The sequence below is a fragment of the Dermatophagoides pteronyssinus genome, unplaced genomic scaffold (assembly GCF_027571235.1).
Source record: "Dermatophagoides pteronyssinus isolate colony J.1.1.1.1 unplaced genomic scaffold, Derpt_VIB-CSIC_2022.12 sq0014, whole genome shotgun sequence".
Classification (NCBI taxonomy): Eukaryota; Metazoa; Arthropoda; class Arachnida; order Sarcoptiformes; family Pyroglyphidae; genus Dermatophagoides; species Dermatophagoides pteronyssinus.
Genome location: NW_027461538.1, coordinates 55,651 through 83,495, shown reverse-complemented (window position 1 = coordinate 83,495; position 27,845 = coordinate 55,651). Strand labels below are relative to the sequence as shown.

General features: G+C 31.0%; 4 protein-coding genes and 2 long non-coding RNA genes across 9 annotated transcripts; 4 read left to right on the top strand and 2 right to left on the bottom strand.

Moving 5' to 3' along the window:
- Positions 1-427: 427 nt before the first annotated feature.
- Positions 428-18,528, bottom strand: Atg10 (Autophagy-related 10). 2 transcript variants are annotated; one of them, XM_027342517.2, is made up of 6 exons: positions 18,410-18,528; positions 17,796-18,176; positions 1,314-1,542; positions 1,082-1,209; positions 717-969; positions 428-538 (listed from the first exon to the last, which is right to left on the bottom strand). In XM_027342517.2, exons 1-6 carry the CDS (start codon positions 18,410-18,412, stop codon positions 483-485), a joined length of 1,050 nt encoding a protein of 349 aa, XP_027198318.2. In that variant the 5' UTR covers positions 18,413-18,528; the 3' UTR covers positions 428-482. The 2 variants fall into 2 exon arrangements, with proteins under 2 accessions (XP_027198318.2, XP_027198333.2); XM_027342532.2 differs by having other exon boundaries at positions 457-538; positions 705-969; positions 18,410-18,527.
- Positions 1,536-2,913, bottom strand: LOC113792597 (serine/threonine-protein phosphatase 2A activator-like). Its single transcript, XM_027342508.2, has 2 exons — positions 2,479-2,913; positions 1,536-2,405 (listed from the first exon to the last, which is right to left on the bottom strand). The coding sequence occupies exons 1-2, from the start codon at positions 2,847-2,849 to the stop codon at positions 1,691-1,693; spliced, it is 1,086 nt and encodes a 361-aa protein (XP_027198309.1). The 5' UTR covers positions 2,850-2,913; the 3' UTR covers positions 1,536-1,690.
- LOC142644806 (uncharacterized) lies at positions 4,746-9,831 on the top strand. The gene is made up of 4 exons (XM_075821961.1): positions 4,746-7,156; positions 7,205-7,705; positions 7,763-7,923; positions 9,696-9,831. Exons 1-4 carry the CDS (start codon positions 6,860-6,862, stop codon positions 9,829-9,831), a joined length of 1,095 nt encoding a protein of 364 aa, XP_075678076.1. The 5' UTR covers positions 4,746-6,859.
- Positions 9,956-10,477, top strand: LOC142645531 (uncharacterized). The gene is made up of 2 exons (XR_012846651.1): positions 9,956-10,187; positions 10,256-10,477. It is a non-coding gene; the product is annotated as an uncharacterized LOC142645531 (long non-coding RNA).
- Positions 10,715-11,928, top strand: LOC142645522 (uncharacterized). Its single transcript, XR_012846648.1, has 3 exons — positions 10,715-11,300; positions 11,397-11,570; positions 11,663-11,928. It is a non-coding gene; the product is annotated as an uncharacterized LOC142645522 (long non-coding RNA).
- Positions 18,171-26,468, top strand: Ssdp (Sequence-specific single-stranded DNA-binding protein). Of its 3 annotated transcripts, XM_075822014.1 has the most exons (15): positions 18,171-18,380; positions 19,730-19,800; positions 19,885-19,957; positions 20,056-20,117; positions 20,199-20,283; positions 21,326-21,370; positions 22,616-22,702; positions 22,780-22,956; positions 23,021-23,081; positions 23,282-23,311; positions 23,427-23,671; positions 23,744-23,867; positions 23,934-23,992; positions 24,063-24,266; positions 24,329-26,468. In XM_075822014.1, the coding sequence occupies exons 2-15, from the start codon at positions 19,745-19,747 to the stop codon at positions 24,437-24,439; spliced, it is 1,419 nt and encodes a 472-aa protein (XP_075678129.1). In that variant the 5' UTR covers positions 18,171-18,380; positions 19,730-19,744; the 3' UTR covers positions 24,440-26,468. The 3 variants fall into 3 exon arrangements, with proteins under 3 accessions (XP_075678129.1, XP_075678130.1, XP_075678131.1); XM_075822015.1 differs by lacking the exon at positions 21,326-21,370; XM_075822016.1 differs by lacking the exon at positions 23,282-23,311.
- Positions 26,469-27,845: the final 1,377 nt, after the last annotated feature.

The window sequence follows — 27,845 nt, the reverse complement described above, 5'->3', positions numbered from 1 at the left end:
CACTAGTAAACTCTGTTTTCCTTGTGTCCATTCTGTGGTTATTCATTTTATTCTGAATCATCATTTCCTCTGTTATTGTCCTTCTTATTTCTGTGTGTATATTCATTAAAACGTAAAACAATTCAATTGAAGCCATTACACAAAATGATAAATAGAAATTATTTTTATTTCATTTTTATTGACTACTACCATTACTACCGCTACTACTACAGTATTTCCTTGGATACTATTTGCTGCTACTATTTTTTATTTTGAAAAAAAATTGAGAAAAAAAAACAGCCAGAATTTTATTCCGGTATTTTCAACAAAAGACGCGCCGCATCAAAAAAAATTAATCGAAGAATCATAATTTTGATTTTATCAAATCAAATTAAATTTTTATTGATCAATCAATTCAACAACAACTAATCCATTTTTGACAATAAACATTAATTATTAATTTATAGAAAACCAATCAAATAAAATGTTTGATTAGGATGTTATTATAATAAACTAATCGATAACACACACTTATGTGGATTACCTGGTTTTTCTTTCTCTTTTTTTTATACGATGATAACAGAAATATTAATAATAAAAATTACATAAAACAAACAAACAGAGAAAAAAAATGATAAAAATATGTATTAGATATGGTGAGAACACAAATCAATCAAAAAAGCAAATCAAATCAAATCAATAATAATAACATAAAGATTACTAACATAATATTTTACCATAGTTTAATGACATTGGTAAACCAATATATGATGCTAATGAACTAAGCCATGTGATTAAATATGTACAATGTTGATCTTCATTTGTTGTTGGTGATGATGATGACTGTTGTTGACAATTATCATCATCAAAAATCGATTGTGAATCACATTGATTCAAACAACAATGTTTACATGAAAGTACTTGTCCCATCAATGTTGTTGTTTGACATGGATGTATCATGAATACAACATGACCAAATATTGGATGATTCTTTTTTTTTGTTGTTTGACAATACCGAAAGACCGGAAACAAAACAAAACAAAAAATATTGTAATTGAAAAACAAATTGTTTTTAAAACATTCAAAAAAAAATCATATTTACCGTTTGTGTTATTATACGGCCAAATGATTGATAAATTTCATCAATGTTAATGTTGTTTTTTTGTTGATTTTTTGAATGAAAATTTGGTAAACGATTCCATAACCATTCTAATGAAACTGATCTGCCATCTGTATTTTTTTATTTTTAGCCAGAAAAAAACAAAAAACGATGAAAAACCAAAAGTGTTAATGTTTTTTGCTTTTGTTCATATTTTATTCAAAAAAAAACAAACCTTGATCACAGATGTAAAAATATAGAACAGGTGCTTGATAATTAACATTGAAAATAATATGATATTCAAATTTATACAATGTACGATTATTTGATGTTGATTTAATGGTGATGGTATCGTTATCATGATCATCACCACATAATGGTTGATCATCACCAAGCCACCTGTAGAGTGTTTTACAAAGAAAAAATTGCTGCTGTTCTTCTTCGTTTTCTTTTATTAAGGATGTCTAATGACAAATTTTGACAATAACAGGAACAAAACGAATGAAAGGAAAAAAAAACTAGATTAGTTTGTTGGTGACGAAAAAAATCGTTTGAGAATGTGCATAAGAAAGTTTAAATTCAAAATGATGATGATAATGATAATTTTTCAAATCATTTTGATAAACGTTTCCAAATTAAAATTTTTGGTCCAAATACTAAATGTTGAACAATTTGAAATTTAGGTAGATATTCTTTACAATACATTTTAAAAAGACCACTATTAATTTTTGACCAATCTTGTACACCACTTATATTCCATAATTGATTTGAATGTTCAGCAAATGGACCTTTTTTCACCTGATGTATAAAATTTACAGCTGAATGAAAAATATATTCATTTTGATATTGATTGGCAATATTTGCCTGTGGAAATGAACCTGGATCAATAGTAGGATGATCAATCAGTTGTGCTGAACCAAAATAAAATGGTAAAAATTGAAAATCATCCAATGAAAAAACACCATGTGAACCGGCCGGTTCAAGACAATAACGTAACTGTATTTTTCGTACTAAGGGCATATAAGTTAATGCAAAAATATTCAATAATTGATGACTAAATGATTGAAAAATCTGTCGTGATAATGTTTCACCATCAGATTTTTCAAGTGCATTTGGTATTAAAACAAGTTTATAGATGCCCATCAAGAATATAATGAAACACATTTCATGTCCAGTTCCATAATCGATTCGAACTTTATTACCAAATGAATCGGCCAGATAATATGATAATTCTGAACCATATTCATGACCAAAAATATTGACTAATTCATTACGAATATTTGATAACATTTCATCAAACCATATACGATAAGCTTTATTACCGAATCTAATGACAATGAACAAAAAAAACAATGCCAAACTATGAACAACAATGAATGATTAAAAAAAATGAAGCTAACCTTTGATTTTTATCATCATTAATCGGTTCAATTTGATCACAAAGTTCACCAAGATTATCAAGTAATCTTATTACATTACAAAGATATTCATCATTAACTTCATCACGTGATTGAAATTTTCGATTATGTACACCTTTGGCAAATTCATTTAATAATTTAATGAAATTTAAATAATCACGATATGCTTCCGAATGAATCCACATTTCCATATCGGTTGCATTCAATATACGACGATAACATTTTGTTTCTATATTATCATCATCTTCATCATCATTTGATTTTGGTTCATTTAAGATCGGATTATCAACTCCATCATCATCATCATCATCATTATTTTGATTAAAATCACCTTCAGAATTCATCATTATCATCAACAACAATTTTTCTTGATTCAATTCAATCAATAACAATCAAATGGCAGTTGAGAGAATTGAAAATATAAGTGAGCATGAAACTTATCAGCTGATTTGAATTCTTAAAAATTGATGGAAACAAAATTCCAATCTAAATCATTAGATGTCGCTATAGATTGATTTATTTGACAGAAAATGAAGTGGAAATTCCTACATCCGTTTGAATTTTTCACAACAAAATCCACCCAGATGAATTTTGTTTTTTTTTGTTTAACAATTTTTTTTCAAAAACAATAAACAAACAGAAAATTGACAACCTTCAATTATCGATGCGACAAATAAAACAAAAAAAAAGGTGAGTCGCATCATTCGATTGCAATGAAAAAATTCATCATTGAAAGAAAGAGTTATCATCCATTAACATTCAATGATAATTATTGTTTTCTTTTCAACGGTAAAAACCATTTTGAAAAGCGAAAAAAAACGTTTTTTAAAATTTAAAAAAAATCCACGTGCCCAAAATATTATACGCATGTGTTTATTGATTCTGTAGAAATTCCTGATCATCTTTTTTTTCTGTTTTTTTCCGAATTTCTTTTGTCAACGCGTCTTAGCTATTGACCAATATCTAATAACATAAAAAAGTAAAACACTGACTGGCTGGCTGGCTGGCTGGCTGGCTGAGACGAAACACTTTTTTCTATTTCAATGCGCATGCTCGAAAAATGGATGGCTTGCATTTTTTATTTATAAGGATCTTTTGATTTTTTACATAAACAAATGGCTGGCTTGCATTGGACTTGGCCTTATGACTAAGCTAGACTTCGTCCACTTAGTGGACGAAGCCAATGGCCAATGGCTTGCAATGCTAGTCTTATCTTATTAATAAAAAAATTTGGTGAAGCTTTTTTTTACATGTAAATGAGTAGGACGAAATGACAGAAAAAAATGCATGTAAATGAGTAGGACGAAATGACAGAAAAAAATGCATGTAAATGAGTAGGATGAAATGTCGGTCCCTGAAATTCCGCTGAAAAAAATGTCTGCAGAAAAAGTCAATGTGCGCAACTTTGTGCGCAACACGAAATGGCCGCGGTCACATTAGATCAGACCATATATGGTCTATTGGGTATACCCAAAGAACAAAACTTCAGCCAAAGATTTGGGCGATGGGCGGCGTAGCCGCTCATCTGCCAGAATCTACGGGCTGAAACAAGTATGCGTGCTGCTGGCCGAAGGCCGGCAACACACACTTGTTCATAAATAAATATATTCGAATCAAAATTTGGAATACAAAGTGATCAATCCTGTTTTAATCTAAAAAATCATATAGCGGCGCCTATAGAAAGAAAACAAGAATGACAGAGAAGATGAAAAAAAACCATTCAACCAAACCATGCAAGAAAAAAAAACTGAATTCAAAACCAAATAAAAAAATCCAAAATAATATTCAACACAAAAGCAATATTATGGGACCGAAGACGAAGAAAAAAATATATTCAAGTGAAAAAAAATAACCAAAAGAATAATTTCCGATAGAATGAGAATAACAGTGTAAAGTGAAAAAAAGAAAAAAAAACACACAACCATAGGTGATCCTATCTTGTGCTCTCATACACAAAGAGAAAAAATAAAATTCTACCGATTCTGGAACCTATAAGCGGATTTATCGCAAAACTATCAAGAATAAAGAAAAAGAATCCTAAGGGTGGTGGTGGTAGTGGTATCCCATACACACCACTACATTATATACACACACTGAGAAAAATGACCCCAATTTTTTCCCCATTTTAAGAAGTAGCGGCACATGCAAAAAATTTTTGGATTCCTCTACCACTGATGATGATGATGTTGTATGCATTCGATTGTGCGATTTACACTTTAAAAGTTGAAACAATTGCTTTGATGTACTTTCAGCACTTGAACGGAATCACATTTTTTCAATAATTTATATCGAAAAAAATAATTATTCCCAAAATCGAATCCGCTTGACTTTCATTTTACACCTAACTTTTATTAATCATCAATATTTTAATCAATTATATTTTTCTTCTCAGATATATGTGATGTCCTAAAGGACCGGACCGACGACCATGGATGGACCCGTGTGATCTACCGATCGGTTCTCTTTTATCTTTAACAGAGTGTGTGTTGCTGGCCTTTGGCCAGCAGCACGCACACTTGCTTCAGCCCGTAGATTCTGGCAGATGAGCGGCTACGCCGCCCATCTCCCAAATCTTTGGCTGAAGTTTTGTTCTTTTGCGATCGATCCAACTATTTATTTGTTTCGGGTCTAACCGAAAATTGGTCAAAAAAATACCGCTAGTGGAGAAAATCGCCAAAAATAGCCACAAATATTGGCGCTTTAGTTAGTTCCTCCTGGAAAACCTAATTGCACAAACCTAACCTAACCTGCTTAAACCAAATTTAAATTATATTTGAATATTTCCACTTTTTGGCTATTTTTCCTATTGAGATTTTTTGCAAACCACAATTTTCTCTAAGGCCGCGGTCCCATTGCAATGAGACCGGGGCCTAAGCGTTAACAATTGTTTCTATCCCGAGGCAATTCGTGTTGCGCAGACTGTTGCGCACATTGACTTTTTCTGCAGACCCTTTCTATCACATTTGTGTATTAAAAATTTCCTAACACATTTCTCTTGCCCTTCATTTTTTTGTGCACGACACTCTCGAGAAGCTTCGCTTCTCGTGTTTATTAATAAGACAAGTGTGTGTTGCCGGCCTTCGGCCAGCAGCACGCACACTTGCTTCAGCCCGTAGATTCTGGCAGATGAGCGGCTACGCCGCCCATCGCCCAAATCTTTGGCTGAAGTTTTGTTCTTTTAGGATTCGATCCAATTATTTATTGGTTTTCTATCCATTTGTTTCGGGTCTCACCGAAAATCGGTCCAAGAAAAATAGTGGAGAAAATCGCCAAAAACAGCCAAAAATATTGGCGCTTTAGTTAGTTCCTCCCGGAAAACCTAATTGCACAAACCTAACCTAACCTGCTTAAACCAAATTTAAATTATATTTGAATATTTCCATTTTTTTGGCTATTTTTTCCTATTGAGATTTTTTTGCAAGCCACAATTTTTCTCTAAGGCCGCGGTCCCATAACAATGAGACCGGGGCCTAAGCGTTAACAATTGTTTCTATCCCGAGGCAATTCATGTTGCGCAAGCTGCTGCGCACATTGACTTTTTCTGCAGACCCTTTCTATCACATTTGTGTATTAAAAATTTCCTAACACATTTCTCTTGCCCTTCATTTTTTTTGTGCACGACACTCTCGAGAAGCTTCGCTTCTCGTGTTTATTATATAGATCATCAGACAAACGAATGGCATAAAGCAAACAAATGGCGACAGAAAGGGCTTAACGAGGAATTGCAGTTTATGGATGGCAATCCTTAATGATGGTAATAAATGCACGATGGCATAAGAAAATGAATGGCGTGGGACCAAGAGTTAGTCGGCAATCTTAGGAATTGGATGGTGTTTTATGGTTTTATGGAATTAAGGAACCATAAACAAGCCTAAAAAAGGGAAAAATCAACGATGATTAAAGGACCCTGCCGAAAAGAAAGGAGTGACTGAGAAATGGCAATTGACGATCAGTCATGACGAATTACAAAGAGGATTGTCACGGTATTGCTTTAATAAAAGAAAACAAATGTCCAAGAAGGAATAAACCATCGCAATAAAAAAAACTATATTGTCATCAATGGTTTAAGGCAGGACAAGTGGTAAAGATCAAATAGACCGCTTGATTAAGGACAAGATGATGATTAACGACAACGGCCAAGAAATAGAAAATCATATTTAAGGCCTGGGAGAACCGCCAAATGGTACGCATTTTTTGGAGTGAAGCTGACACTAAGAGATCTAACTGATTATTTTGGCCACAACAACGCCTGATCATCAGTGAAATTCAATGAAAATTTATTTTGTTTGTTGTATATTAATTTGTGACTTAAAAGTATCATTCAATAAATAATTTTCATAAATAATACATATATTTCTCAACAATGTCAAAACAAGCATCCAATGAAAGGCTTCGACGTTTGATGGAAAAACTCTATGGGTGGACATTTGGTGTGAATATTCTTTCTGAATTTTTTATTGATTTCTACAAGGATTTAATTGGGAAAGTGGAAACCTTTGTCAAATCGTATGGATCGTACAACATCGACGATTTACAATTTAGGGCCATACAAGCCAAAGTGGAAAAATTGTTAAATTCAAGTGATATTTCATCCGAAGATAAAGACTCGTTGGAATCTTATTACAATCGGGGGAATTGTCTTCTTTCGAATTTACCAAAGGTAAACTTTAACTTTTAATCGTATTTTATCACTAATGTCTTTTTCTAGTTGAAACATAGGCGAAGATTCGACAAACATCATCCGGTGATTAAATCTTTATCGGCAATGAAAAGCGGAGAAATTAAGACGGTAAGATGTTGTGAACAAATTTTTACAAGTCATTCGTCCATGTATCTACATGTGAAATCAGTTCATTCTGATCTTTATCATGATGACAATCGAGACCAAGACCATCCGGCGGTGGATGTTGAACCATCTACTTCAGCCATTGACTTGGAAATTTTGAATGAAGAAGAGCCTTCGCTTCATTCCGTCGAGCCCCAAGTTAAAGAACCCGATTCTTTAATGGTTTTTGATTCCATCGATGATGAATCTGTCGATGAAGATTCCGATGTCCTCATTATCGATGAAGGAGAACCTGTATTCGATCCAGAATTTCAACCTGAATTTGATTTTGAATTTGAACCTGAAGTAGAACCAGGAGAAGAACCTGAAGATGATGTTCATTTTATAAGCAGTGACCGCGTCGACTGCGACTTTTTGATCAAGGTAAGGAATACTTTGTCAGATTCGGATTACGCTATATTCAATTCTTGGTGCCAGAAGTTCATTGAGAGTCGAGTCTTGTTTAACGCTACTATTCCTGGATTACATAATTCGATTCCAACTTATGCTTCAACGTTAAGTAATCCTGATCTTCGGTATTATTTAACACGGATGGCGGATTCTTCTTTTCTTCAAGAAAAGTTTGCTATGATGGATGCCAGGTATATCCAGCCTAAGGCTTTCTATTTGGATAATAGAAAGTCTTATTATTATATTCCGATTAGGGAAATTCTAACTAAATATGTCCTGAATAATGATTTAGTTCATATCATCAGACAAGAGAATACCAAAAACGTAAGTCCTTACGTTCGAAACAATGGGTTTCATGGTAAACTTCGTCTGATGATTTATGGAGATGAATTCGGGATATGTAATCCTCTTAGGGAATCATCAAGAAAGTACAAGGTGTATGTACTTTATCTTGATATCAATAACAGGAAGTTCACTTCCAAGAAAAGGGATGTTCATCTTCTGATGATTTGGTGTCCAAATGACTTGAAAACTTCAAGTCAATCACTTTTGGACATCATGAGTCCCTTATCGGGTGACCTTCTGAAATTGATTAGGGAAGGTATCATGTATGATTTGAATGGTCAAAGCATACAGGTACCAGTTTGTTTATCCCACATTCTCGGCGATAATCTATCTGTCGCAGAATTGCTAGGACTTCGTCGATCGTTTGGACCTGCCTTCGCCTGCCGGCATTGTGGGATACAACATTCGCAATTGTCCTCGCTTAATGATAATAAAACTACTTTTGATACGATCCATAGATCTTATGGATCGTATCAAAAGGAGTTGAACTTGGTCCTCTCCAACGAGCACTACATTAGTCCTTTTGGAATTACTTGTCGACCAGCTTTCGACAAATTAGGGATCAATGTTTTTCAGATTGCTCCAGCTGATATTTTTCATGATCTAGCTGAGGGCGTTGTTCCTTTGATTATTAGTAAATCTTTTGAGATTCTCAAGGCCAAATTAGGGTTAGATAGGGTTAGGAGTAGGTTTAGTTCATTTAAAATTTGGGTAAATGGCAAAATAGGTATTAATTTTCAAGATAGGTTAATTAAAATTCGAGGTAAGGGTTGGCAAAGAATTGAGTTAGCGGTCCGCCTAGTGGAACTATTTCCTGAAATGACGGAAAATCCATCGGATTACGCTATTTACTTTCATCTTAGGAAAGTAATATTCTTTGTTTACTCGCCTTCCGCGCCATGCATTAGCGAATTAAGGTCAGCAGTTAGGGAATTTATTCGTTTGTGCCATGAAATGAGACTGAATACCCCTAAAGTCCATTTCATCAGTCATTATCCTGAATTGACTGAATTCTATGGCACGCTATCGCGTTTTAGCACAGATAAGTATGAGCGCTTTCATTCTTATCTCAAAAAATTATTATGCACTTCGAAAAATTTTTTGAATGTGCCTTGTTCGCTTTCTAAGCGAAATCAAATGGCACAGCCATTTTTGTGGAATCGCGATCAAAGTGTTCCTGTTGAAGGTACTTTGTCGTCGCTTGATTTTCCGTTTCCATTAGGCCGTAGAATTCTACGAATTTTATTGAGCGACAATAATTCTTTTATCGAAGCTCGCCAATTTGTCGTTCGAAATTCGGAAACTTTTGTTAGGGGGAGATTGTGGACTGTTACTGACCGTAACAGCGAAATCAATGTCCACAAGGTAAAATTAAGTTCGGATTCTTGCGAACAATCTTTATCAGGTTTATCTCACTTGAATTCTTACTTATTCAAAGACCAGGGACTCTATTTCGTCAACTATTCGATGATGAAATAGTTTTGACTTTGGTTTTCGGTTGTTGATCCATCTTTTCTCCACCTGGTTTTCGGTTTTTTGTTGGTTTCTATCTTTCTTCTGGCTCCATCGTTTTCGGTTTTGTTGGGTTCTATCTTTCTTCTGGCTCCATCGTTTTCAGTTTTTTTGGGTTCCATCTTTCAGTATATTTCTCTATTTCTTCGGGTTCTTTCTTCAACTTTGGGGTACATCTCTATTTTCATGTTCTTGGGTTATTCGTAAGTATATTTTCAATTTTTTTGAAATTTTCATTATAAAAAAATTTAAAAAAAAACAAAAAAAAAAATAAAAAACCAAAAAAAAACAAAAAAAAAATAAAAAACCAAAAAAAAAACAAAAAAAAAAAATTAAAAAACCAAAAAAAAACCAAAAAAACATATTCTCTTAACTCTTTTTTCCTAACTTGGTCCAAACTTTGGCCAGGCTGTGTTGTTGAAGTCGTCTGGTCAATGCGTTGGACCTTTGGATTCATCTGATGAAACAACGAATCAAATCAATGAAAGGTGATCCAAAGGTTCAATGTTTTCGGCCAGACTTGCTCATTTAATAGCCTGAATACAAGAATGAACGCATGATTTTTTAAAATTCTACTGGTGATTCTTGAATCGTTTCGGTAATTATTAATTTTCTTGATAAAATTGAAGCTAATCATTTCCCATATTTTGTTTCATATCAAGATAGATATTAACCGATGGATGGATTATCAAGAGGAATGAAAATCATCAACTTTGACGAATTAAGCCGATAATTTAACGATTTTATCACGTAATTTGAAAATGGATTTTTCTAATGTCCGTTCTGGTCTTAACATCGTTTCTGTTTGATATTTTTATTATTTTGTTTATTATCTTATGTAATTTCTTTTCCAAATTTTAATGATTAAAATTTGTTTTATCAAGATTATTTCATTACTTTATTTTAAAAAATGAATTAATTTAAAAATGTATCCATTTTGATTGCAATATTTGAAAAAATGTAACAGACTATATGAAGGGTTAAAAAAAATTGGCGGATTCGAATTCGAATTCGAAGGACCGTTGTCAATTTCAGTTCGAATAAGTGAGAATGTTTACATTAAGAATGTTTATATTGGAGAAAACGGTTGTAAGTAAACGTTGCTCATTTTCGAGTGTAAATTTTGAAATAAGTTTTCTTAAAATCAAAAATAAAGAAATTAATCAAGAATTTTGACGTTTCAAAAACAGAATTAATATATTTCTGGATGTTCAACCAAACTTTTATAATGAAATGGTAATTCATGGCGACATTTGTCTTCATTTATTTTCGTTTGTGGCAATTTTAAGATTCAAAAATTTTGATCACATTCATGATTTCAAGTTAAGTAACAAAAAAATTTATGTGAATTTCAGTTAAATTTTTGCATTTTCATATTCCGATCTGGTGATAACTCGATATTAATGATCATCGATGGATCATTCCCGATCAATTGAATAAACGGTAAATTACTTCTTAATATTTTCAACAACATTGATTTTAATTCTTTTTTTGCATTTTTATGTCTCGACTTGATGATAACTCAACATTGACGATCATCGGTGGATCATTCCCAATCAATGACAATTGAATAAACGGTAAATTACTTCTTAATATTTTCAACAACATTGATTTTAATTCTTTTTTTGCATTTTTATGTCTCGACTTGATGATAACTCAACATTGACGATCATCGGTGGATCATTCCCAATCAATGACAATTGAATAAACGGTAAATTACTTCTTAATATTTTCAACAACATTGATTTTAATTCTTTTTTTGCATTTTTATGTCTCGACTTGATGATAACTCAACATTGACGATCAGCGGTGGATCATTCCCAATCAATGACAATTGAATAAACGGTAAATTACTTCTAAATATCCTTGATAACATTAAATCTAATTCTTTTTTTTTGCATTTTCATATTCCGACCTGGTGATAACTCGACATTGACCATCATCCATGGATCATTCCCAATCAATGACAATTGAATAAACGGTAAATTCTTAATATTTTCAACAACAATGATTCTAATTCTTTTTTTGTATTTTCATATCTTGATCTCATGATAATTATTATCCGCATTGAAGATCATCGATGGATCATCCCGAACAAATGACAATCAATCAAGTTTCAATCAACAAAAATTCGTATTTATTCTCTTTGTTGACAAAATATTATCGTCCATCCATCAAAATTGTCAAATCGTCCAATTATCATGAAAGTGAACATTGGTAATCGAGTGAAGATGATCAAAATGGATGTAAATTAGTTAATTGACATCAATGGCTGTAAATTCTCCGGCTCTCTTCCATCACATTCCAGCGCTTAATTGGATCGTTTTATCAATTTGGGACTTGTGATTTTAATTTTTAATTTATATTTTTAATTTATTTTATTCAAATTATAAAATTTAAATAAAATTTAAGTGAAATTCCAAAAACAATCGAGGTACTGGATCAATTCAAAAAAATATCGAAACAATCGATGAATCGCCCGTCGTCACAATCACGTGATGACGGGCGATTCATCGATGCATCGAAAACATCGATGCATGAAAAACAGACGATTTTACACTACACGGTTACTAATTTCTATGCTTCCAAAAACGCTACTTCGGCTGTACATGTATTTGCAAATTATGTCCGTGATTCACCATAACTATTATCTATGCTTCTTCTCCGCCCTTCATTTTTCTGAGTGCAGGAATAATGACTTGTGTAATTCGACAAAACAAAAAATGACATACGTATGAATCCACCAAAAAAAAAACAAAACTACAGTGGTACCTCGGTTAACGACGATGATCGGGTCCTGAAAAACCGTCGTTAACCGAAATGTTCGTTAACCGAGGTACGATTTTCCATAGGTTTCAATGGAGAGCGGATAAAATTGATCCGACCTCAGACCTTGATTTCCTATTATCACCTTAAATTCTCGAAAAAAGCCATGTAATCATAATAAACTGATTATTTTTGAATTCGTTCTTATCTAGGCTAATCCATAGACTGGATCTGATAACGGAAATCATCACTTTTCGGTGATAAAAATGAAAAATGTCCCACTTCCCTTAAAAGTTTGCTTCACTGTCATAATTCTTTACCTTTTTTTCTCAAAAAAGAGTTGCAATATGTTTTAGATTGTCTAACGATGGTCACTAAAAAATCCAAATTCATTTGTTTGAAGATCATCACTAAAAAAATCCAAATTCACTTGTTCGAAGATCATCACTAACGAATCCGAATTCACTTGCTTAAAGATCATCACTAAAAAATCCAAATTCACTAACGAAGCAATGTTCTCTGACAAATCCAAATTCACTTGCTTAACGATGGTCACTAACAAATCAAAATTCACTAACCAAGCAATGATCACTGAAAAATCCAAAATTCACTTGTTTAACCATTCCAACAATGGCCAGTAAAGAATTCAAATTCACGTGTTTATAACGATTCAATTCGTTCAAAACGATTGAATTCAAAATGAAATTTTGCAAATTTTAAATCCATTCAAACCCAGGAAATTGTTTTCTTATTCAAATCCGAAATCTTTCAAAAATGAACCATATTCTCCCATAGCACTTTTTGATAACCAATCGAATTTTATTCCTTGATCGATAAGATTTGTTAAACTTTTCATTCTTTGTTGGACTTGTTTCGTTTATGAATTTGAATTCGTTACTTAGTTGAAATTGTTTAGAAAATGAATTTGGATTTTTCAGTGATCATTGCTTGGTTAGGAAATTTGGATTTTTCAGTGATCATTGCTTGGTTAGGAAATTTGGATTTTTCAGTGATCATTGCTTGGTTAGCAAATTTTGATTTGTTAGTGACCATCGTTAAGCAAGTGAATTTGGATTTTTCAGTGATCATTGCTTGGTTAGGAAATTTGGATTTTTCAGTGATCATTGCTTGGTTAGCAAATTTTGATTTGTTAGTGACCATCGTTAAGCAAGTGAATTTGGATTTTTCAGTGATCATTGCTTGGTTAGGAAATTTGGATTTTTCAGTGATCATTGCTTGGTTAGCAAATTTTGATTTGTTAGTGACCATCGTTAAGCAAGTGAATTTGGATTTTTCAGTGATCATTGCTTGGTTAGGAAATTTGGATTTTTCAGTGATCATTGCTTGGTTAGGAAATTTGGATTTTTCAGTGATCATTGCTTGGTTAGGAAATTTGGATTTTTCAGTGATCATTGCTTGGTTAGCAAATTTTGATTTGTTAGTGACCATCGTTAAGCAAGTGAATTTGGATTTTTCAGTGATCATTGCTTGGTTAGGAAATTTGGATTTTTCAGTGATCATTGCTTGGTTAGGAAATTTGGATTTTTCAGTGATCATTGCTTGGTTAGCAAATTTTGATTTTTCAGTGATCATTGCTTGGTTAGCAAATTTTGATTTGTTAGTGACCATCGTTAAGCAAGTGAATTTGGATTTTTCAGTGATCATTGCTTGGTTAGGAAATTTGGATTTTTCAGTGATCATTGCTTGGTTAGGAAATTTGGATTTTTCAGTGATCATTGCTTGGTTAGGAAATTTGGATTTTTCAGTGATCATTGCTTGGTTAGCAAATTTTGATTTGTTAGTGACCATCGTTAAGCAAGTGAATTTGGATTTTTCAGTGATCATTGCTTGGTTAGGAAATTTGGATTTTTCAGTGATCATTGCTTGGTTAGCAAATTTTGATTTTTCAGTGATCATTGCTTGGTTAGCAAATTTTGATTTGTTAGTGACCATCGTTAAGCAAGTGAATTTGGATTTTTCAGTGATCATTGCTTGGTTAGGAAATTTGGATTTTTCAGTGATCATTGCTTGGTTAGTAAATTTGGATTTGTCAGTGATCATCGTTAAGCAAGCGAATTTTGAATCGTTAGTAATCATAGCTGAATAAGGGAATTCAGATTTGTTCAACCAAAAAGAATCATTTTCGGCTAGCGATTATTATATTTGGAACTTGTAATTTTCATGAAATTTCTTGATTAGATATCAATTCTCATAAGTAGGATGTTGTCTTTGTTGAAAAAATCAAATATTTATAATAAATTATACGCAAAAAAATCAAAAAATTGATTTTTTTAAATCGTCGTTAACCGAAAAAATCATCGTTAACTGAGGTAATTTTTTCTCCTGACCCATCGTCGTTAACCGAAAATTTCGTTAACCGAGGTGTTCGTTAACCGAGGTACCACTGTATCACTGAAAAAATAGCCACAACCTTACCATCATCATCATTATCATTGAAACCATGATGATGATGATCATCATCATTTTCGCTTGCCCTCCCTGATTCCTATGAATTCGAATCGAAAAGAGAGAGAAAAAAAACAACTTGAAAATGGATTCGTCCACCAGCCAACCGGCCAACCTCCCGAACCAACCACCACCACCAAACGAATCGAACCGAAATAATATTGACAGAAAAAAAAAGCTGCTCAGTGAATGAAAAAATAAAAAAACCAGCCAACAACTGGTTTTTAGCTTTTTTTCTCTCTCTCATCATCATCATCAACGTTACAGAAAAAAAAATTACACAAAAAAAACACGAATAAAAGCGAATATGATTGTGTGGAGTGGTGATTTCTAACCAGAAAAAAAAATTACAGACAAACACCAACATCATTACAAATGATCGAAAATTCTTTCATCCAATATACAGATATCTCTAATATAGTCTAAAGTGAAAGAAAAAAAAATTTGGCGCGCAATAAAGTGGTTCAATATAGTTTACTGTTCTTGTTGTTGTTGGTTTTCTGGTTTATGATGATGATGATGACGGTGGTGGTGATGATTTTATATGATCACACCGTGTTTTTTTTAGGCATGATATATGCGATACTAACCCATAATCATTGGTTAACAATGGACCATTCCAATAGATTTTTGTTTTGTTTTGTGCTGTTGTTTTTCTCTCATTCATTCATTCATTCATCGTTTCGACATTTTAATATTTTTTTTGTTTTGTTTTGTTTGGTTTGGTTTGTTGTTCTTTCTTTCACACTAATGGAATCGGTGGAGTCGATCCAATGGATATACAGTGAAAACTCGAATAAAATTCTTATAAGCTAAATTTGTACTGGAAAACCGGATGGATTATTCCGAATAATATTCCAAAATTTTGCTTTAAACATTTAAAAAAATAGATTTCTATCACAAATCAAATTCTTGAGAATCTGTAATATGAATCTTTGGAACAAAAGATAATTTTTTTTTTTTTTGAATTATACAAATATTTGATACTGAAAGTGTTCCTTTTTTTTATCATCAACAACCACTATATCAGGAATACAGTGGTAAGAGGTGCAGCAGCAGCGGCAGCAGAAACCTTGATTGTTTTTTCATCCTTGTTGGCAATCTCTCTCTCGACTATTTTTTTAATGTTATCCAAAAAAAAACAACACACTTTTGCGATTCACCAAAGAAAAAAAAATAGGAAAAAGAAAACGGAGATCCTCTCTCCCTCGGTTATTTTTTTTCATTTACAAATACGCATGTGTCAAAAAAAATAATGATGCTACCGCCATTGTCGCTTTGATAGCTATTTTTTTCTGTCATCTTTTTATCGATTGTGCGATTCAACAAAAAAAAATTGCAAGCGCATATATCCTATAGGATCTGGTTGAACCGAACTCCAAAATAACCAAATACACAAACACACACAAACCAAACATATTCGCATATAATATGGCATTTTAGTATGCTCTCATTACAACAACAACAACGATGGCATGGATACGCGTTTATTTCACAAAGGCAAATAACTTGAATATAAAAAAAACCTACAATTTGAGAAAATGTCAGAATCAAGAGTATTTTGTGAAGCAGTCGCTCTCTCATCTTGTTTCGTTTTGTTCATTTCTCATCTTCATCATCACACACATTACACAACAAAACGAAGAGATCTTTACATCTAAATCCAAAAAAAAAAAATAAGAATGATCGGTCGATCACCAAAGCGCAAGTTCAAATCAAAAAAAAAAATATTACAATACAGAGGCCATATAAACCATTCGGCCAAACAAAAAAAATAGAGAGTGTGTATTTTAAATGGAAAAATATTTCAGAATATTCTATACACGAATGGAAAAATTCTGAAAAAAAATTCCATTAATTTCACATACCACTACTTTAATCTGTAAATCTATATTATTCGATACTACTACAACTATTGTATTATGATAAGTTTTTTCAACTAAAATCAATACTACTACCACATACACACATATAAAAAGGATTCAACCCAGGATAACATGAAAAAAATATTATAAGGATAATAACCATGTTCCACATGTTCGAACACAATGGAATCAACCACCACCACTACCACTATTCCTGATAATTCAATGATCATAGCAGAAACATAAATACCACTACTATTATTCTATTCTATTTTGTTTTTGTTCCTTCTGGAACCACTATATCAATATTATACATCTATCCTATTATTCTCTCTGTTTTTTTTCCATCATCATGATCCATTGGTTATTATGGCCACCACATAACCACTACTACTACCGAAACCAAAAGAGAAAATGATAGCAAAAAAATAAGATTCACGCAAATGCGAATCTACCGAATACATACACTTTTTTTACTGTAAACCAAACAAGAGATAGAGAGAACGAGAGAAAAAAAATACAATTTTTACAATACGAAAAAAAACCGACACATATACATACACACAGACAGTATACCCATACAGAAACAATACAATACAAGTGAAAAAAAACGATACGAACCGAAAATCCCGATTCGGATTCTTGAAACAAAATTATTCAATACAAACACAAACACACACACACAAAGAATAAAATATACCAATCTTCACCAACACATTCGCATACATAAAGATAAAGCAAAAAAAAAAAGAAGAAAGAATAATAATGTTCTATTGCTGCTGGTGGTAATGTTTTTTTGTGTGTGTGTGTGTGTATGTTTGTATTTGTTCCAATCCAAAACCGAGTTAAAAGTTGTTTGTATTATTTATGAATCTATGTATGTATGTATGTGATGTATGGTGTATGTATTCTGAAAAATTTCATTGATTCACAATAGTGTAAGTGTGTTTGGATGACAAAATAAAAAAAATTCTTCACAAAATAAACCACAATATCTATTTCATTTATAATCAACATTCATATCTCGACTATAAAGTATATACTCCATTCAAAAAAAAAAAATAATAATAAAGTGAAAGAATTTTTCTACAATTTGACATATAACTTACCGATGACAATTGACAATCATCAATAGTATTCGAATTCATCTTCTTCATCATCATCATTTTGTTTGAAATGATAAACTTTTTCAACCACGTTGTTTCATCTTGACATTTTTGTTGTTGTTGTTGTTGTTTGTTTGAACAGTATTGATTTTGACATTGTTCATCATCATTAAAGTGAATTTTTTTCGAAATTCTTACCAAAGTATCAGCTGATAGTGAAAATTCTGACCATTTTATTGGTCTTTTCATTATTGTTGTTGTTTTCACCATTATTGTTTTTGTTGTTTCAATTGTTTTTGTTGTTGTTGTTGTTTCTGTTGTTGATATTTCATCATTATCATCATCAATTTTGTTTGATATTTCATCTTGATCTGTTATTTGATTCTATAATTCAACAAAGAAAAACAAAAAAAAATCATCAATTCAACAACACTTTCTTCATTTCAAAATCTTTCAACAAACATTTCATCATTACTGAACACTAATAAAAATCAAATATTCGAATACAACAAACAGATCTTATAACTTTTTTTTTCAACTTTTTTATTTATTTTAATGGATTTTATTTATTTATAAAATTAATGACAGGTAAATGAATGATGAATAAACCAACTTACCATTTTTAAATTTTCTTTTTTTTTTTTGATTGTTTTGATTCTTCTTCTTCGATTGATTATTTTAAAAATTTAATTTTTTAAAAAAAAACTGAAGTTTACAAACAAGACAATTTCCAAATTACGAATGTGTGAATGGAAAAAATAACTGAATGACAATCAGTCGAATACATTCGATTTGATGTACGCATACTCGTTAATCACAATGAATACATTCATAGATGACATGTTTTTGAAAATTCAAATTTTCTTTTAAAATCATTTTAAGAAAGTTGAAAAGAATTTCTCGAAGATTTTCTAAAATATCTTTTTTGGATTTCAAATCAATTTTGATTTTCCTTTCCTTTTCCTTCAATAATTAGTTCAAGTTCAAGAACAAAACGAAAAAAAACATTTATCAAATTTCCATTTCCGGATTTTCTAATTCCATTCAATGATGATAGATTTTTGTTTTGTTTTTGTTTTCCCTCTCTCAATCGCAGTATATTTGATTGATTATTGACTATAACCTAGTATAAATATATACAATTGAAAAAAAAATGACAAACAAAAAAATTCCAAAAACGAAAAACAATTGCTATTTATAAGCCGGAGAAAAAAACAAAATACCATAGTAACAAGTGTGTCATATTTTTTTTTTGTTTTCTGGTTTTGGTGTTCTTGATTTTCGTCATCATCCAACAATCAAACCAAAACCAAATCAACGAATAAATTAAACAATCGTCATTGATTTGGATTTTGTTTTTTGTTTTTGTTTTGTCTCTTCTATTTTAACCCAATTGGTTGATGATGAATGATTTGTGATAACAATTTTTTTTGTTATTGGTTGGTTTCGGCTTTTAAAATTAATCATTGCCATCAATTCTAGTGAAATTTTCTTTTTTTGATTCCTGTGTATTCATCATCTACTACCGTCATCATCAGTGATTAAATCGTTGTCATCGTCACCATTATCGTTTCTGTTTTTTTTTTTTTTTTTGATGGAAATCATTGTCATCATTCAACAACTATTTAGATAGACAAAACCAAAACAAACAGAAGCTTACCTTCTTCTTCTTGTTGTTGTTATTATTGCAGATCAACGACATAGAAATTTAATTGATTATTAACAAAAAAACTTGATAAAATGATGGTGATCATCATTAAAAATCAAAAACCAACCAACCTGAGGATCATCATCATTTAAATTATTTCCTTTGCATTTTTCGGTTCCAAATTGATTTCGAATCGAAACAATTTTTTGTTTTTTTAAATTTTCATAAATTAATCTGGTGATTTTTTGCTTTTCTCTTTCGTTTACCGTTAAATGTTTTCAAAATAAAGCCAAACGTTAAGGTCATGTATGCCAAGGGGAAAGGCACGACCGTTCCTTCTGATGCCCAGGCGCGTGAAAAGTAAGTAACGAATATTCTTTTCTTTTGTTTTTACGGAAAAAGATTTTTAAAAATTTCTAATTTTATTTTCTTTTTAAAACACAGGTTAGCACTCTACGTATACGAATATTTACTACACGTGGGAGCTCAAAAAGCTGCGCAAACTTTTTTATCAGAGGTTAGTTTTGAAAACCTGAAAGCTATAATTTTTAATTAAAACTTTAATTTCTAATTTTTATGAATTTTTTTTCATTTTTCATTTCCAAAAATCAAAAGATACGATGGGAAAAAAATATAACATTAGGCGAACCGCCTGGATTTTTACATTCTTGGTGGTGGTAAGTTATATCAGCTTGAAAAATCCAAGTCACATTTCGTTATGATTCAAATTTTCTTCTTCTCTTCCCCCACACCTATAGTGTTTTCTGGGATCTTTATTGTGCAGCTCCCGAACGGCGTGATACTTGTGAACACTCTAGTGAAGCCAAAGCTTTTCATGATTATGTAAGTTCTTGTTCTTGTTTTTTCGTTAATTGTTTTGTTTTGTTTTGTTTTGTTTGGTTCATTTGATTTTACCTTGAATTTTTTTGGTTGTCATTTTTTGCAAATATGAACAACAACAGTGTGTTGACAACATTTACATTTTTTTAAGGGAAAAATTTTGTTTTTCAAACGAAAAAATGTTTCATAAAAACATGTTTGTATAAGGAACCAGAAATAAATATCATTCCATTTCATTTCCATATCCACTTCTTTTACATCATCATCATCATCATCATCATAAATATCGTTGGAAAGAAATTCCATTGAATAAACGTAGATGCATTAACGAAAATGGAATAGCAAAAAAAAAAAAAAACTGGCGCGCGCATTTACAATTTAAACTTTTCGCTGAGGGCCCCATGTTTGTCTTTGTTTGGTTTAGAATTGTATAGTCTGTTTGCGTACGGTATTTTTTTTTTTTTTTTTTTTTTTTTTGTTGATGGTAGAGTACCTTATTTCTGGTTGTTTTTTCTGTATGATTGTGGTTTCTTTTCTTTTTTTTTTTGTTGCTGCTTATGTTGTTGCTGTGTGTGTGTGTAGAATCCAAGAATCCAGGTTGTTGTTGCTAATGCCTGCCAGGATCAAAGTTGGCATCTCTTTTGATGATGATGATGATGATAAGGTCCAAAAATTTTGCATTAATTTTTTTTTTTTTTTTTTTGATTGCCAAAATTAAATGAATGAATTCTGTGTAGTAACCAGAAAAAGAAATCGATGAATATCATTTACACACACACACACACCTGTAAATCATGAATATTCTTTATTCATTCCGTTTTCCCGGAATATTCTTTCTTTTAAATGATTTTTTTTTTTAAATTTAAATTTGGATTTTTTAATTAAATTGACAACCATCATACCCGTTGGTTACCGTTACTCTTTTATCTTTGCATTCTATTTTTGAATATCTTTGTTCATTTTTTTTACTTTCTTACTATCTATCTATATGCTATTCTTGTTTCTTCTTCTTTCATTTCATCTTGATTATTATTTCACTCAATAGGGATTTGTCAATTCGGGATATACTGTCAATGGAATTGCTGGCCATGTAAGTTTTTTCCTTACTTTCTTTCTTTCTTTCGGTGTTTCTATTCACAATTTTACTTTGCTTTAAATCAATTCTTTTTTTGATGTTTTTCCTTTATTCAACTCAACTTGTGTTTAATATGTTATCATTTTTTTCAGTTTATAAATCAGTTAGGTTAAAATAGCCGGTTAAAAAAAATATTGGATATTGTTGTTGAATTTTTTACAACAATTTATTCATCCGTAGCAAAAACGATGAACCCCTGATATATTCAGGTTAAATTCTTTATTTGTTTGTTTGGTGATAATGGTCACGACCTTTGTTCTTCGTTTTTTTTTCATCTTGGGTCATAGTTTTTATTTGAACTCTGATAGCCGATAATAACAACAACAAGTTAAAACCATTATTTGTATAGATTACCTGAAAATAAATGATGGAAAAAAACAACAAATTCAACCAGCCAGCCAGTCAGTCAAATATACAACAATAACCTGAAAGACTTGTTTTTTTTCTTCCTATTTTAACTTAAATGAACAAAAAACCTTTTTTTTCATCTTTATTTCTGGCGGTTTGGCCGAGATGTGTTGTTGTTCACAACAACTCTTGCTTACTTATTTTTTCCCTTTATCTCTGTTATTGTGTCTCCTGTAGGATTCTCTTCTTTTTCTTTCCTATTTCAAGAAGCGACAATTATTATTATTATCACAATGATGATGATGATCGCTTTATTCGTTAGCTTCTGTGTCTTTTTTTTTGTTGATATAACGTTTTTTTTCAAAAGATAAAACATCTCCTCTATATAACCCTATGAGATGGGTTTTTGGATTTTTGTTTTTTTTAAACTTTTGGTGATAATTATATGAATGGTTCATTGATAGGAAAATCTAGAAACAAAAATGACATTGGACATTTGTTGTTTCAGTATATAACAAATGATCGACCTATACCGGTATTTTTTTTCGCTTACCGGTCGTTCATTAACCCTTTTTTTTGGAAAATGATCGACTTTAGCATGGATAGTAAACATATAAACAACATCATTATAATGGAAAGATAATGAGAAACAAAAACAAAATAAAAATGTTGATTAAATTGAACTAATTTTTGCTTAGACAAAGCGTTACTGCTTGTAGTTTTTGTTTTTGTTTGATACCCTTATCATTAGTTATTATGGTTATAACAAATTCAGAATTTTGAAAAATTTTTGTTTCAATAAAAATTGATTTGTATTTGATGTTCAAATGATTTATTTTAAAAAATTAATAGAATCCAACAGCACCAAGTCCACTAAATCAAATACCAACAAATGAAGGAATGCCCGGTGGACCAATGCCTCCAGCAGGCTTTTTTACGGTAAATTTGATTTTTTTTCCCTTGTTTTTCATTTAAATTAATCTGAATTTTTTTTAATTTGAAAATTAACCTTTACGAATTCACATATGCGACCTTCGCCATCACAACAACCTGTATCACAGCCGTCCCCACATTCTCAACCACCACCTCCACATAGTCAAATGATGCAAAATCAATTTATGTCTCCAAGATATCCACCCGGTGGTCCAAGAGGACCAGGTGGTGTTCGTATGCCTCAACAAGTGGATTTTAATGTAATTTTTGTTTTTTTTTAATTGAAATAAAAAAAAATCTAATCGAAAATCTTCATTATTCTAGCCATCTGGAGGTGTACCCGGACAGCCTTTGATGCCGAACAATATGGATCCATCAAGACAAGGTAAACAATCGATTAATTTTGTTTTTGTAAAATCCAAAAATATTGCACGTCTTTTTTTTCCCCCATAATCATCATCATTGTTGTTGTAACTTGTCTGTTTTATTTGTATTGTAATTTTTTGTTTTTATTTTTTGTAAAATCTCTTTTTCCATTCTTTCATTTCCTTTTGTTCCAAAAAAAACAACAACAATATAATAAAGGTGAAGGTGATTTTGTTGGTTGGCAACCAGGTAAATTTCCTTTTTTCATTCATTATATAGATGTTTTGAAAGTTTTTACATTCGATTTATCTAATGATTTTTTTAATCTTTCTTTTATTTTATATTTCATTGGAAATTATTCAAGGTCCCGGTGGTATGAATTCAATGAATCCTCGCCTAAATCACCCTAGAGGTCAACCAATGGGTCCAATGGCACCAGGTGGATATGGAGGAATGAGACCACCACCTAGCTCAATGGGTCCTGGACCAGGACCAGGTGGACCAATGCCTCCTGGTATGGGTATGCCACCAGGTGGTGGTAGACCATGGCAACAACCAAATACATCTAATATGAATTACTCATCAGCTTCACCAAGCAATCATTATGCAGTATGTTTTATACTTTTTTTTTAATCATAATAGTTCGAGCATATAAAAACAATATTTTTTATCATTTTTCAGGGACCTCCTGGTTCTGGTTCTGGTCCTGGACCTGGAACGCCAATTATGCCAAGTCCTCAAGGTTCATCAGGGCCATATTCTCCTGCCAGTCATAGAATGGGTACACCGAATCCTGGTGGAAGAGGTTAGTTATTGTCTATCAATTGAGATTGGATTTTTTTTATCAATGGTTTTTGTTTATTCGTTAAAGATTCCACTGGTTCCGGTGGTGATGGAATGTATTCGATGATGAAACCAGTTGGACCAGGGGTAAGTTATTGAAAAATTACTTTGAAATATCCGAAATCCGAATTTTAATATTATTTTTCGAAATAATTAGCAATTTTCAATGGCACCTGGTGGTCCAGATGGTCCAATAGGTCCAATGGGTGGTGATATGGTACCACCAGTAATGAATGGAATGTCAAATCCTGGTGATGGTATGGATGGAATGAAAAGTTCACCGGCAAATGGACCGGGAACGCCTAGAGAAGATAGTGGACCACCAATCGGTTATGATATAGCAGGATATGGACAAGAAAATGTAAGAAATTTTCTGAAAAACTTTAAAACTATAAATCCAAAAATTTTTGTTTAAAATCATAGGATCAAAATGAATCTGCGGCTATATTAAAAATAAAAGAAACAATGCAAGAAGAAGCAAAAAGGTTTGAAAAAGAAACACCAACCGATCATCAGGATTTTTTTATGCAATGAAAAAAAACAAACAAAAATTAATAAAATGAAAAACAAACGACATAAATTACAAAACCACAACTTAAAAAAAACAAATTATAATTATAATTCAAAAAACTGTATAATCATCATCATCATCATCATTTTCATCATAACATCAACATCCTTTGTATCCCATTTTTTCCTTTTATCATCATCAACATTTTCAAATCGAACCAACCAATATTGATCATCACTGTTTGACAAAAGCAACAAATACGTTCAAAACAAAACAAAACCCGATACAAAAAATGCATAATTTTATTACTTATTGCGATTCTTTTACTTTCTCATTCTCATCAATTTTATCGCATCACACATACACAAACAAAATGACCTTTACCACACCAAAAAAAAAAACAAATCTCATCTCAAAATTACATCATATTATCATCATCATTTGCAAAAAAAAGAAGCAATTTTTTATATATTGCAATCAAATTCTAATCATTTTATGGTTTAATGTTGCATTCCAAGAGAAACGTTTTTTAAATTGAACAAACAAAAATCAACGCGTTAAAACCGGGAAACTTTTCTTCAATGTTTTTATTTGAAATAAAAAAAAGATGCATTTTTTAACTAAAAAACAAAAATTCTTATTCATCATCATCATCATCGGATTTTTCATCAAAACAAAAATATGATTACCCATCTTATTGATTGATTTTTTCACACACACACACACACCAATTATCTTCATTGTTTTTTACCCGTATACGATGATTAGTATCATGGATTTATCATTTTGTGTGTGTGTGTGATTCGGTAGAAATTATTTTCTTTTTTTTTTTTTTTGTTTTTTCTTAATTAAATGATGATGATGATGAATTTGTATTTTTCCTTGTATCACAGACACACACACGCTGTTCCAATTTTTATTTTATTTTAATTTTCAATTTTTACTTTCAATTTCACACATAGTGTTGATCAATAATTTATTTATTTTTTATTAATTTTGTTGAATTCTTTCTTTTTTTAAAATAATTTCTTCTTGTGTGTGTGTGTGTGTGTCTATCATCATTATCAACTTTGTTTTGTCTTTCTTATAAAACATATTTTGTTTCTCACTTAGCTCATTTTATTTTAATTTTACCTATTTTGATCCAAAGCAACCGACATACACACACACACACACACACAGAATGAAAATCTATTGAATACGCGGAATATGAATGAATGAAGATTTCTTGTAAATTTCTTTCAATTTTATTAATTATTTTAATTTATATTTTTAACAAACGAAAAAAAATCTTATTTAAAATTATGAAAAAATTTTCTTGCAGCATCTTAATTGTCAATGTCATACATACAATATATACATTGAAAATGTAACCAAACAAACAAACAAACATTTGCAATTTTATTCATCTTTTGTTGTCATCATCATTATCATTTTCATTTTTCATTTTTTCATCAATCATCATCATCATCATCATCATTGCTCTTTGCATATATGATTTCTCAAACAAAACAAAAAACATTATCGAATTCTTATTATTCTTATTAAAAACTGAAAAAAAATTCTTTAATATCCATTTGGATAAACAAAAGAAAAACCCAGAGACATTATACACACACAACGAGAGCGAATATTCCTCATTTCATTATCATTCGATTCATAAGATTCTTGTTTGTTTGTTTGTTTGTGTTTTTTCCTTTTTTCTTCATTTCCATTTCATTTCATTATTTTTCATTCTTCTTCTTTGACGACGATGATGATGATGATGATTTTGTATTTGTACAAAAAAATATTGAAATTCAACAACATTTTCTCTCGGTAACAAACCAAACAAATTGAAACATCAATTTGTTTCTTTAAAACATTTTCTCTCTTTTTTTTCCTTTTGTCTCTCTCTATCATACAAAACACACACACAATTTTCTCACCATCATCATTGTCATCATCATCATCATCATTATCATTTTTTTGCAACAAAAACAAAACGGAAAAATAAAGATTTTCCATTTCAAAAATATAAAGTTAAAATAAAATATTATTATCATAATTGAATTTTTTTCTTTTTTTTTTTTGCAAATTTTTTCAAAAAAATTCAGCCAGGTAAGCCAACATTTAAGGGGAAAATATTGTCGATTTTTCCTCAGACATCCATATAGTGCTGCCATCTTGATACGGTAACCCGAAAAAAAAATTGGTTTACTTTTTATTTTTGTTTGGATGTATAAACACCTCCTCCGATAAGCTTACAGTGTTGAAAAAGGTGTGGCTAAATTTTTTTTCCAAATCAATTGTGATTGGACAAATTGAAAAAAGGGGTGGAGTTTTATCAAATTGAATGATAAAAAACTATTTAAATGACGATATACAGTTGGATAATTCAAATTCAGCCAGGCAAACAAAAAAGTGATGATGATGTGAAATAAAATTGAAGTCGATCCAATTGAACCATGACCAAGAAAAAAAAAGCAAAAAAAAAAAAAAAAAAGTATCTGGAAAAATGAGATAACGCAAAAATAATGTTATTTTTACTTTTTTTTGTTGGTAACTGGTCGTTATTACAACAGCAATTATTGTGTGTTAACATTCTCTAAACCAGTGATTCTCAACCTTTTTGTTGTCGCGGCACAATTTTAGAATTTTTAAATATATAACAGTTGCATTTTCAGAATTTCGCGGCACACCAAAGTGCCGCGGCACACTGGTTGAGAATCACTGCTCTAAACACTTTCTAATAGCTATGGAGAAAAAGTAATAAGTGAAATAAAAAAAATCGGCTTAAAACATTGATCTAATCGATGATTTTTGGAAATGGAATTTTCAATTGATAGTATCATCATCAAAAGAGAAAGAGATCGACAAAAAAATCATGACAATTGTGATTGATTTGAGCAAATTTCAAAAAAAAAAAATTATATCCACTTTTGCAGTTCTTATTGGCTTATTTAAAAAAAAAAACATTATGAATAATAATTGCCATTTGAAAATACATAAGATTTATCAATTCTAAGAGAATCGTTTTTCGATTATCATTTTTCGATCATTATTGTTTGTGTTTTGACAAAAAAAAAAGACTAAATACAAACATTGCAATCCTATTATCTTCAAACTGAAATCGGGTTAGCGTAAAGCACCGTTAGTTTTAATTTTAATATGTTTTTTACTGCCAATTTTGCACGTGTCGAATTGTTTGTTTGAAAAAAATGTAGCAGTTTTTTCTTCTTCTGAAAAAACTCATCTTTGATTTTGGTTTATATGATTAGGTAAATCGATTGTTTTATTATTCTTATTCATTCATCGATTGAATCAAGAAAAGATTTTTATTTTCAAAACTAAGCTTTTCACTCAATCTTCCTTCCTGTTGTTTTTATTTTCTGTGGGTTTTTTTTAATATTCATTCTCATTCATTCATCCATGTATAACACACACACA